The 11422-nt window shown below is 54.2% G+C and overlaps 2 protein-coding genes across 5 annotated transcripts in view; both read right to left on the bottom strand.

Moving 5' to 3' along the window:
- The window catches only part of Spout1 (SPOUT domain containing methyltransferase 1), a 6579-nt gene extending 4333 nt beyond the window's left edge, over positions 1-2246 (bottom strand). Inside the window, exons 1-4 of the mRNA XM_023700255.1 lie at positions 2196-2246; positions 1639-1684; positions 1341-1469; positions 10-93 (exon numbers count right to left, since the gene is read on the bottom strand). Of these exons, the coding sequence (XP_023556023.1) occupies positions 10-93; positions 1341-1469; positions 1639-1684; positions 2196-2231 (295 nt within the window). The 5' untranslated portion in view covers positions 2232-2246. The remainder of the gene's footprint in view (positions 1-9; positions 94-1340; positions 1470-1638; positions 1685-2195) is intronic.
- A 1279-nt stretch (positions 2247-3525) lies between these two features.
- The window catches only part of Kyat1 (kynurenine aminotransferase 1), a 48253-nt gene continuing 40356 nt past the window's right edge, over positions 3526-11422 (bottom strand). For all 4 annotated transcript variants that reach the window (XM_004640575.2, XM_023700343.1, XM_023700344.1 and 1 more), the window contains 11 exons: positions 8923-9073; positions 6964-7113; positions 6802-6888; positions 6496-6624; positions 6072-6192; positions 5472-5548; positions 5278-5367; positions 4986-5172; positions 4828-4907; positions 4074-4160; positions 3526-3991 (listed from right to left, as the gene is read on the bottom strand). In XM_004640575.2, the coding sequence (XP_004640632.1) occupies positions 3926-3991; positions 4074-4160; positions 4828-4907; positions 4986-5172; positions 5278-5367; positions 5472-5548; positions 6072-6192; positions 6496-6624; positions 6802-6888; positions 6964-7113; positions 8923-9073 (1225 nt within the window). In that variant the 3' untranslated portion in view covers positions 3526-3925. The remainder of the gene's footprint in view (positions 3992-4073; positions 4161-4827; positions 4908-4985; positions 5173-5277; positions 5368-5471; positions 5549-6071; positions 6193-6495; positions 6625-6801; positions 6889-6963; positions 7114-8922; positions 9074-11422) is intronic.

Genomic DNA, 11422 nt, shown 5'->3' with positions numbered 1-11422 from the left:
CGATCTGGCCAGCGAGGTAAGTGCGGAGCTCGGGCGACTGGGCGTTGTCCAGGATGGAGCCAGGCAGGGCCACGCTCAGGGTGTAGGGCCGTCCTGGGCAGGGGCAGGGCACCTGGTCAGCCTAGGAGGCCAAAGCCCGCCCCACTCCTTTCTTCTGGGGCCTTGGAGACTTGTTCAACTGCAAGGCTGTGTGTGTGTGTGTGTGTGTGTGTGTGTGTGTGTGTGTTCTGTAATTAGGGATCAAACCCAGGATCTTCACTCAGCTACAACCCCAATCCTTTTTACTTTTTTTTTTTTTAATTTATTTATTTATTTATTTATTTGTGTGTGTGTGTGTGGCCAGCTCAGCCCACCTGGGGCGGGGCTGGCTGGCATGTGGTGCTGGGGGATTGAACCATGGTCCAAGTGTTTTGCTAAGCTTGTTCTAAGTAGGTGCTTTAGACCACTGAGCCATCTCACCAGCCCCTCCTTTTTACTTTTGAGACAGCAGTTTAATAAGTTACCTAGGCTAGACTTGACTTGCGATTTTCCTGCCTCAGCTTCCCAGAGTACTGGGATTAGCTGTATGAGCCACCGCACCTAGCTTAACTGAGATCAGCAAAATGGATCCAACCCTCTTCTGGACTTGAGTTCCTCCAGGAGGAAAATGGATAGGTGACCTCCCAGGTTCCTATGAGCAGAGCAGAGGAACTGGGCAAGGCCAGGGAACAGTCAGGAGTGTTGGCCTATGTCTACATCCTGGCTCTGCCCCACTCCCTAGTTTCTCTAACTGCCAAACAGATTTAGCACTTTGGAGGCTGAGGCAGGAAATCTCTGTGAGTTCAAGGTTGGCCTGGGCTACACAATGAGTTCTAAGCCAGTGAGACCCTGTTTCAAAAACACAAAACAAAACAAGAAACAGGTCTGGGGAGATAGCTCAACGGTCTAAGCTCCTGCTTGGTAAGCACAAGGACCCAGGTTCAATGCCCAGTACCACATCCTGTGCTACCATGCCAGTGCCTGCCACTGAAACCAGGCATGGTGGCACACGCCTATAATCCCAGCACTGGGGAGGCTGAGACAGGATCACTATGAGTCCAAACTGTATGGAGACCCTGTATCAAAAATAAAAAGGACAAGGTCCTAGAAGCATACAATTAAGAGACGCAAAGTTTAACATCTATAAGCTTGAACTCTGCCTAAGGAGGTCGGCCTCTCTCTATCCGTTTTAGGTCTGTTTCTCTATCAGGACCAGATGTCTCAGCCAGGTGGTCACTAAGGGCTCTTCCAGATCCGACACTGTTCTGCCACAGCACAGCCACCGCAGGCCGCCAGTGCCCTTGCCCAGTGCCCAGGCTCACCTAGGTCCTTCCTCTGGGCAGCTGCCTCCTCTTCCTCCTTCTGGCGCTTGGCCTGCTCCTCCTGTGCTCGCTGCCGCTCCAGCTTTTTGGTCACCTTGAGGTCCTTCCATTTCTTTTTCTCCTCTTTCTCTGGGTAAGAAAACGGCCTGATTGGAAGGGGGTAAGGGACCCGGTGAGCCTAGCACGGCGAAGCCTGCCTCCTTGGAGAGCTGCAAGTCAGGCAGGCTCTGTGGCCCGCTGAAATGGCCTGAAGGAAGGGGGGACACAGGCTCTCGTCCCCACCACGGCCCTTACTTACTCTGTTGTTTCCATTTTCGCCACTCAACCCTTTGTCCGTGTTCACCCTGGAGGAGGAGCAGGACTGAGTGAGAAGCTGAATGGTCCCATCAGAAGGGGGACCACACGTGCTGTTTCACAGCGCTCCCGCTCCTCCTCCAACCCGGGTCGGGAGAAGGCGGGAAACCACTACACGCTGCTGCGTCAGGGGGCCCGGGACCTGCTGTGCCCCCGGTGCCTGGATCAGGCCTGGCACGACGAACTCGTGAAACGGGAGAGGAAACTGAGGCAACGGCGACAGGATACGCCCACAATCCCCTGAGAATCGGAAGACTTGGGGCACAGAAGGGCTCAGGGCTAAGAGCCCGGTCCCAATTCCTGAATCCAGCCCCGACCGGACGACCACCGGGACTGCGTCCCAGCCGCACAGGACCAGCCTGCGGCACGTTCGGGCTTCCGGACTTCGGAGCGGAGGGCCGGGGCGCGCGGGATGGCCCCACCACGGGCCCCAGGCTGCCCGTTCTCACGCCCCAGCCCCAGCCCCGGCCCGACGCTGCCCCTGGCCCGCTGGGAACGCACCGGTCCGCACGGCCGCTTCCGCCCGCGCTCCGCCATGTTCGCAGTGCACCGCCGGCCACGCCCATACTACTCAAGATTCGTCTCTTCCGGTCACACCCCCACGCCACCGTCCAATCGAAGGCCCTATAGCGCGTGGGGCGTGGCCTTAGCCCGCAGCGGGGCTGGGCTGTTCAGGAGTGGAGTCCCGACTGCAGGATGGGGCGGGGCTAACCTGCCTCCAGCGTGGGTAGGCAATGAGCTGCGTCTTGCCCACTGACTGCCGTGCATATTGGATGGCCACTGGGCTAGTGACTTCTAGGAGTCCTTAAGGTGAGGGACTCATTTATTTATTTATTTGCGGAACCAGGGATTGAAGCCAGGGAAGCGCTTAATCCACTGAGCCATCTCCCTGGCCCCAGGGACTCATTTAGAAGATCAATCCTGGATGCCTATCTTTAGGGACGGATGTGGCTGCATTTGTTTACTTTTCTGTCGTGAGGTGGGCCCCACAGCAGGGGTCTGTCTCTCCCAAAGTTGCAGTCACCTTGTCTTCCACACTGCCTCCTTGAAGGCCTGGCCCTGTCTGACTGCCTATATTTCCATCTGACTCAGGTGCCTGCAACACTAGCACCCTGGTATGCATCCAACTTTTTGTTTTTGAGACAGAGTCCTGCTTTGCAACTCAGGCTGGCCTTGAACTCACTGTAGCCCAGGCTGGCCTCAAACTTGGGGTGATCCTCCTCCCTCAGCCTCCTAGTTCTGGGATTATGGGCATGTGCCACCACACCCTGCATATTCCGTAACTTCTTTTGGTTGCCAGGTGAATCCATAGGACACATGTGACTCTGACTTCAGACAAGCCCAAAGTCCTCAGCTATTTTGGGGGCTTTTTTTTTTTTTTTTTTTGGTGTTATGGGGGATCAAACTCAGGACCTTGCACTTGTCAGGCAGGTGCTTAAGCCACTGATCTATCTCCTCCTTTGGGGCCTTACTTTTATTTTATTTTATTTTATTTTGGCGGAACCGGGGATTGAACTCAGATCCTTGCGTTTGCCAGTCAAGCGCTTATCCTACTGAGCCATCTCCCCGGCCCCTAGGGCCTTACTTTTAACACACACACTTATTTATTCATTTATTTGTTTTTGGTAGCAGGGATCAAACTCAGGACCTTGAGCTTGCCAGGCAGGTACTTAAGCCACGGAGCTCCCCCCACCACCCCCAAATTGTACAAAAAGGGTGAGGCTGGGTCTGACTCTTCCTTCCATTCTGACCAAGCCTCACTCAGCAATCCCACTGTCCGAGGCAACGACACACTGCCAACTAGAGTTTGAATAACTTATTTTTTATTACAGGCAAAAAAGACTCGACACAGAATTGAGATCAATGTTAGATGTAGAAAGGCAGAGGTGATGGCTGAGCTTTAGCTGGGGCTAGGAAAGGGTAGGAAACAGGGCTGAGATTCAGGGTCACTATGGTACCAGCTCTCCCCAGCTAAGCCAGAAGAGGCCAAGGGCCTACAACAGACCCAGGAAGGGGCAGAGGGCCCTCAGGCCTCTCTTACCCACACTGGAGACAGGAGGTGCAGGCACTGTAGGAGGGGACAGATGAAGTCCCAGACCAACGCAGGCTCTTCCCTAGGAATAGTCTGGATCCCAGAGCAGCAGGTCCCCAGTCCCAGCTCTGTGACGTGGGAATGGCTGGAGCCTGGACAAAGAGGCCCCATGTGGCACCCAAGTTGCCCAGCAGCCAACTCAGAACTTGAGCTCAGCCTTCCACTTCTGCAGCTTCTCATCCATTGCCTGCAGCGTGGCTTCTTCCTGCAGTGACATGTGTGTGTCCTTCCTTCCACCCCTTGCCCAGCTGCGGAAACACAGGGAGGGCCCCCAGCCTCACTGCTACCTTCGCAAAACAGAAGCGGATATAGTGGTTGAAGTCCTTCTGATGCGGCCTGCTGTAGAAGATGGAGACCGGAATGGCTACCAGGCCCTGGGGAGGAGGGAGCACAGGTCTCCGTATGATGTGGCTTTGTGGTCCAGCAGTCACAGTGGCTCAGGGGACACAGAGTGTCCCGTGAGGGACAGCAAGGAAAGCTGGGGCCTGTGCATCCCCTCCAAGTGATGTCATTGTGCTAGGTCCCTGCTTCTATTGAGAAGCATGGCTGCCAGGAGGGGGCAGGCCAAGCTGCAGGCCAGAGCCAGAGAAGTCAGGCTTAGAATCTCAGGGGAGAGCTGGACGGACTTCAGGCAAATGGTCCAGCTCTCCACTGCGCAGATGGGAAGACTGAGGCCCAGAGAGGGGGAGGAGGTCTTGTCACTCACCACTAGGTCTTTATGTAAATTAGAGCCAGGCTTCCTACTCAGGGGAGTAAGCAGAGCTATAGCAGGGTTCACGGCAGAGGCCTGGTGGGTGCCCGGGTGCTCCGGCAGAGGCACAGCCTACCTTGTTCTTTTTTTTTTTTAATTTGTTTTTTAATTTTAACATTTATTGTGTGTGTGTGTGTGTGTGTGTGTGTGTGTGTGTGGCCAGCTCAGCCCACCAGGGGGCGGGGCTGGCTGGCATGTGGTGCTGGGGATCGAACCGCGGTCCCTGTGCTTTGCCAAGCTTGTTCCAAGTAGGTGCTTTAGACCGCTGAGCCATCTCTCCAGCCCCCTACCTTGTTCTTGATCATCCACTTGGCAAAGCGTCTGTCGTAGGGCTCATGCGCAGCACCTGGCAGGTCCGGCATCTTGCTCTCTGGGGACAGAGGCCATGCTGAGTCCTAGGCAGCCTCCAGCCCTCACTGTGTCACTGGGGACTGCCAGTGTCACTCACTGAAGTCCGAGATGTCCACAGTGAGGAAGTAGCCTCCCTGGGGAGCCACAGGCTTGAAGCCTACGGACTGCAGGCTGCGGATCATATGGTCACGGCGGCGCTGCAAGGCCTGAGGCAGCTGCACGAAGTAGCTGCTGGGTTGGCCAAAGAGGAGCTGCTCCTGCTCGAGGCACTGGGCTACCGCGGCCTGGACAGAGAGGACGGACGAGGCAGTCAGGGGTGCCGCGCCACTGTGCCACGTGGAGCTCTTCTCCTGCTTGTTCTGCCTCCTCCCCAGCCCCTGCCCCCTCACCTGGGCCTGTGTAGGACAGTGGTAGATGGAGTTCTGGTGCACAGTCCGCAGGTGCTTCATGATGTTCTCGGGACCCAGGACCCAGCCCACCTGGGCCAGGGACACAGGCACTGGGTGAAGCCCTCAGGGCCTAGCCAAACTTCTCAGCTCCCATGGCTGCCATCACCCCACACCCCACTCCCGCTTGGGCTCACCTTCCAGCCGGTGACACTGAAGGTCTTGCCAGCGCTGCCAATGGTCAGGGTGCGTTCCCACATGCCGGGAAGGCTGGCTGCCCAGGGCCAAAGGGAACCACTGCTGAGCCAGGGAGTGGGCAGGGAGGGTGGGTGGCCTGGGCCCAGGTGTATGCACAGATTCTCCCCGCTGGGGATGTGGCCACTCACTCAGCTAGACAGGACTCTCTCTCTCTCTCTTTCTCTCTCTCTCTCTCTCTCTCTCTCTCTCTCTCTCTCTCTCTCTCTCTCCCCGAGACAGGGTCTTGCTCTGCAGTAGAGCCTAGCCTTGAACTCTCTTTGTAGCCCAGGCTGGTCTCAAACTCATAATGATCCTCCTGCCTCAGCTTCCTAAGTAAGTGCTGAGATTACAGGCATACACCACTATGCCTGACTAAGAAATTTGATTTCGTTCTCAGGACAGCCTGGTGAGGAACACGCTGCTGTCTGTGGCCCCCGTCCTCAGAAAGGTCCCAGCCCAAGGTCACACGACTGTAGAGTCCCAGCCCGGGTCTAGCTCACCAGCTGGGGCTTGGTGCCTGGTCACAGTGTCCAGGGAGGGGGCGGGTCAGCTCAGCTCACCTATGCTGATGTGCTGGTTGCCGTCGTACACAAGCCACTGGTAGACCTCGTCACTGATGCACAGCACATCGTGCTGCTGGCATAGGCTGGCCACCAGCTCCAGCTCCGCCTTGGAGAACACCTGTGGGACCAGGGAGGTGCCAGCCTGCAGCTGGGACTCAGGGCCCGCTCTAGCAGCAGGCAGCCATGCTGGGCACTAGGGGCTTCCCTGCATCTTCCCCCAGATCTTGGCACCCTGACCTGACCTGGTGACATGGTCCCCTCAGGTGCCATTTCACACATGAGGTGGCACTGGGAGAGGCCACTGTTCCATGGTCACTGGGAAGCATTGAGGCCCCAGCCACACCACCATCCCAACCCTGACCACCTTGTGGGGTTCCTGCTCCTGTCACTGGGACCTCTGGGAGGCTCAGTCCCCAGGTACCTTCCCGAGGGGGTTGTTGGGTGTGTTGAGCACCAGGACTTTCGTGCGAGCTGTGAACTTGCTGGCCAGTTCTGTGGCGTCCAGCTGCCAGCTGCTGCTGGAAATCTGGTCCTGGTCCTGACTGGGGCTCTGCAGGAGGCAGTGGGAGGGGCTGGCAGAATGACCCTTCCTGTAACTCAGCTCCTTGCCAGAGTGCCTGTCCCTGCCCAGAGACACAAGCTCCTTCCTCTCTGCCCAGTCCCACTGCGCAAGCTCCAGCCCAGCTCCTTCCAGGTCCCTCTGTCACCCGCAGACTCATCAGCTCACCTGTTTCAGAGACACAAACACAGGGCGACCCCCGGCCATCAGTGTCATGGGCTCGTAACAGTCAAAAAAAGGTTCAATGATGATGACCTGGTATGAGAATGGCAGCTGTCAGTGGGGTCGGCTCCGCCTCGTCCCTGCCCCACCGCCAGGCTCACACTTCACCTCATCTCCTTCATCCACCAGGGCCTGGAAGGCTGTGAACAGGGCCCCATAGGCTCCCACGGTCACCAGCACGTTAGTGAGCGGGTCCAGCTCCTGTCCCAGCAGCTTCCCGAAGAAACTTGCCAGGACCTTTGTCAGTGGTGGGTGACCCTGTTGGGATGAAGGCTCAGGGGCCGCGCTCACCCCCAGCTGAGCTGCCTACGCTGGCTGCGCTGCACCCCAGCAATTCTCGCGCCTCCCGGTGGCGAGTCTGCGGCAGTGTCCGTTCCTCTCCTGCCTTTGCGATCCGGCCTGTCTATTCTAGGGGTTCACCCAGGGCTGTGAAGGGGCAGCGCGCTAGACGTAATATTCCTGTCTAGCTCGACCAAGGAACTTAGGACAAAGCCGCAGGAAGATAAAGTATGTGTGGGGGAAACCAGCAATAACGCAGTTCGTTTTTCCTTGAGACTGGGGGAGAAGCCAGGAAGGCGGATTTGAAATTGGGTGACAGGGACTCAGGAAGGTGGCAGAGACAGCAGCTTACGTGGGGGTCTTGATGGGGGAGGTGGGTTTTAAAATCGCAAGGTAACGGGTGCTCACCTACCCAGAAGATCTGCAGACACGGTCTTGGGAAACATGAATGAGAGGCAACGACAAGAAAGAGGGGCCGGGGAGATGGCTCCGTGGAATAAGCGCTTGCCTGGCAAGCGCAAGGGCCCCGGTTCCGCCCAAAAAAGAAAAAGAGTTCACTGCTGTTGACAAGAAAGAGAAACTGACCAAAAGGCACAGAAGGAAAAAGCGCCTAACAACACGCATTCCAGGATCTCAGCGGAAGCAAGGAGGGAGGACAGCTGAAATGGAAACGTCAGGTGTGGTGGTGCACACGTGTGATCCCAGCACAGGGCTGGCTGAGGAAGGAGGGTCACTGTGAGCTTAAGGCCAGCCTGGGACACACAGTGACCATAGCGAGAGCTCCCTCCCCTCCAAAAAAGATTGTGCCCACTGTTGGCTGGACAGGCAGACCACGGAGCCCCTCCTATCTTCGAGTGAATGAATACACATCCAAAGACAGCCACGGAGCAGTCACTGAGGCACTGTTCGCAGGAGTGAACACCCGAGGCAGCCCAGCGGTGTAGGACCGGTAGTGAGACACGGCTCAGCGGCCAGTGCCGCTCAGTCTGCAGCCTTCAGGGAGGGGCTTTGCGGACAGGGCAGGCGCCCTGGATATGCTGTACACACTGTGAGGCCACTTACCTCGCATAATGCAACATCAGACTGAAAAGAATGGGCCAGCCAGCCAGCTCAGCAGTCTAAAGTACCTGCTTAGGCAAGCTTACACAGACCCAGGGGACCACAGTTCGATCCCCAATCCCCATACCACATGCCACACCAGCCCTGCCCTCAGGGCAGGCTGAGCTGGCAAAAAAAAAAAGACTGAAAAGAATTTGAGAAAAATCCCTCCTAGCAACGTAGGGAAAAATGAAGAGCCACTGTTGTAGTGTAAAGGTGGAACGTATTTCCTATGTGTCCTTTACAGAAAAAGGTGAGTTTTAGCTGGGTATGATACTGTATGCCTGTAATCCCAGCAATCCAGGAGGCTGAGACAAGATTGTTGAGGGTGAATCTGTCCTGAGCAACTTAGGGAGACATTTTCTCAAAATATGAAATAAAAAGGGCTGGGAATGTAAGTCAGTGTGATGGCCCTGGGCTCCATCTTCAGCAAAGTGCACCCACGCATGCACTCAGAGTTTGGAATTCAACATTTATCCAGCCAGCAGCTTGCGTGTCAGGGCTTGCTTTAGGGGTTGCTTCCTCCGGGCAGCCCTCCCATCCATTCCAGGGTTCATTTTGCTCCCTGTCCCACCTCAGAGCCCAGGGCAGAGGGGATGCTCAGCAACCTGAACAGGAACCCTCACCCCGTATGGCCTTTATGTCTGGGAGGGCCTGCCCCTGCTTCCCCAGGGAAGGCCAGGGACTCACAAACGCCATGGTGTACTGGTTGAGCATGTAGTCCCCACTGACAGCCCGCTGAAAGGCTTCCACGGCGAAATCTGGGGGAGGGAAGTTTGGGAAGCCCTGGCCCAAGTTGACAGCGTCTTTGCATTCATTGGCCAGCTTGACATACTCCACCCTGGGGAGAAAGAGGGAGTCAGGAACAGTCCAGCCCCACACCTGACCTGGACTTCTACCTGGCCCCAGGCAGTGAGCAGGCCTGAGGCCCCACCTGGACAGCTGGCCAACACATCTGCCCACAGCCTGCAGATGGGAACTGGTCCCCTGCTTTGAGACCAGGTGGGCCAGGCCCGCGCCCCCTCGTGGTCACAGAGGGTATTTCAGGTTCTTCAGTCAAGACTCAAATAATAATGTGTGGTGGGTTATATCCCAAACCCTGGGGAACAGCAACAGTCTTTGGTGTGATCTAACAGCATCTTCTTCTCTGCTCTATTTTTTAAAATTTATTTATTTATTTATTTATTTATTTATTTATTTATCTATTTATTTATTTATTTTCTAACTCTAACCCTAACTCTAACCCTAACCCCTAACCCTAACCCTCTATTTTTATTTTTGCAAGGCTGAGGATTAAGCCCAGGGCACCTACTGTAGAGGCTACTTTAAATGCAATGAAAATTCTACTCCCATATTTCTAACTCTATTATGTATCTAACAAGGTTCAAGGATGTCACTGGGAAGCACTGTTGGTTCTCCTAATTCCCAGAGCCAGCTGCGAGTCCGGCGCAGCTTAGCCACGCAGTTGTGTTTTGCTTACTTACAAGTCCCAGAGACTTAGCACCTCGATAACACCTCTGCCCACTCTCAGACGTGACTGATTCTTCCCATGTGATAGGACAGTAACCTTATTAGTTCCCGGAAGAGTAAATTCTGCCCAGAGTTCATGACAGAGACACGTGTAACCAACTATAGAATGTTACGCTATCTACTTTTTTGTACTTCTAAAAAACCTACAGAAGGGATTGGTAACCTCAAAATGGGGCTGGTGACTTGAACCTCTGGGTTCCCCAGCCTGCGAGCATAATAAAGCTGCCTTCCAGAATTCCTCTGGTGCTGGTGTCTTCCCTTTGATCTGGTCCTGAATTCTGTAGGATAACTTGGGGGCTTGTCCAGGATACAACGTGCTGACCGTGTAGGTCACTGATGAAGGCCTGCTGGCCTCCAGGGACTTGCCCTGAGAATGCAGACCAAAGACTGGGCATGGTGGCGCACGCCTGTAATCCCAGCGCTGGGGAGGCTAAGAACAGGAGGATCACTACAATCCGAGCTGTGTAGTAGGGACCCTGTATCAAATACATTAAAAAAAAAAAAAAAAAAAGGAAAGCAGACCAGACAGAGTGCTCTCTGACTCTTTTCAGAGGAATGGGAACCCCTGAAGGCAGCAAAGCCTAAGAGGACACGGAACTCGGCAAGGCCAGCCAAGCCTCAAGCAGGTAGGATTGCCCCCGGGACATCCTTCAGTTGGCCTGTCAGTTTCTGTTTGTTAGTTCTATCCCCTGTAGGAAGGAAGGGCTGAGGGCCGACTTGATCACCCTCCGAGCCTGTGCTAGGAGCCTGTGTTAGTCAGGAAAGTAATTTTCTGTTTTGGATTCAGCTAAGCATCCTCCTGGGGCTGGGGACTGAAATATATTAACCTCTGAATGCTTGCTGAATGACTGAATGAATGTCTGAAAGGAGGTCATTCCATTGTGCTTCACCATGAAAGTACCTACTCCCCGGAACTTACAACTGTGGAACTTGATTGAGCCCTAACCTGCGATTCCAGGGACCTAACTGGGCCTCAGCAGCAGGCGCTCCTCAGAGGCTTAGAAAAACATAACCCAGAACTAAGCGACCCTACACTTCCCCTTCTCCTGGATGCCCCCGTGTTGCTGAGAGCACCTGTGTGTGTGCTCTCTCTCCATGAGATCCCCCATCCTTCGTCTGTGGGGACTCCATTCAAGGGTCCACCATACACTATTGAAAAAAAAAAAGTGTGGAGGCCAGGGAGATGGCTCAGTAGAATAAGCGCTTGCCTGACAAGCGTAAGGGCTTGAGTTCAATCCCTGGTTCTACCAAAATAAATAAATAAGTAAATAAATAAATAAATAAATAAAATAACACTGACTCAAGTTTACTCAGGGGTCTGTTGGCAGCCGGTCACATTTACTATTTGAGGAAAAAAAGGGGCGCTTTAAGATTCAAAAGGGGCTACAGTCAAGTTTGTAAAAGGTTATAGTAAATAGGAGAAAAAGATATTACAAGCTATAAATGTAAGAGATATACTTTTGATATGAGGATTCTATGTGATGAGTCTTGTTCTGCTAGAGAGTTTTTTTTTTTTAAAAAAGTAATAAGATTAAAATGCTTATGTTTGTTGAAAAAAACTTATGTGAATGGTATATTAAAAGAAAAAATAAACGTATGGTCACTTGTTCATTTGATGGGGCTTGGGTTGCTCCTTCTAAAGACTTCCATGAGAGAAACG

This window comes from Octodon degus, unplaced genomic scaffold, assembly GCF_000260255.1.
Source record: "Octodon degus isolate 3935 unplaced genomic scaffold, OctDeg1.0 scaffold00123, whole genome shotgun sequence".
NCBI lineage: Eukaryota > Metazoa > Chordata > Mammalia > Rodentia > Octodontidae > Octodon > Octodon degus.
This window is presented reverse-complemented; position numbering and strand designations above follow the sequence as displayed.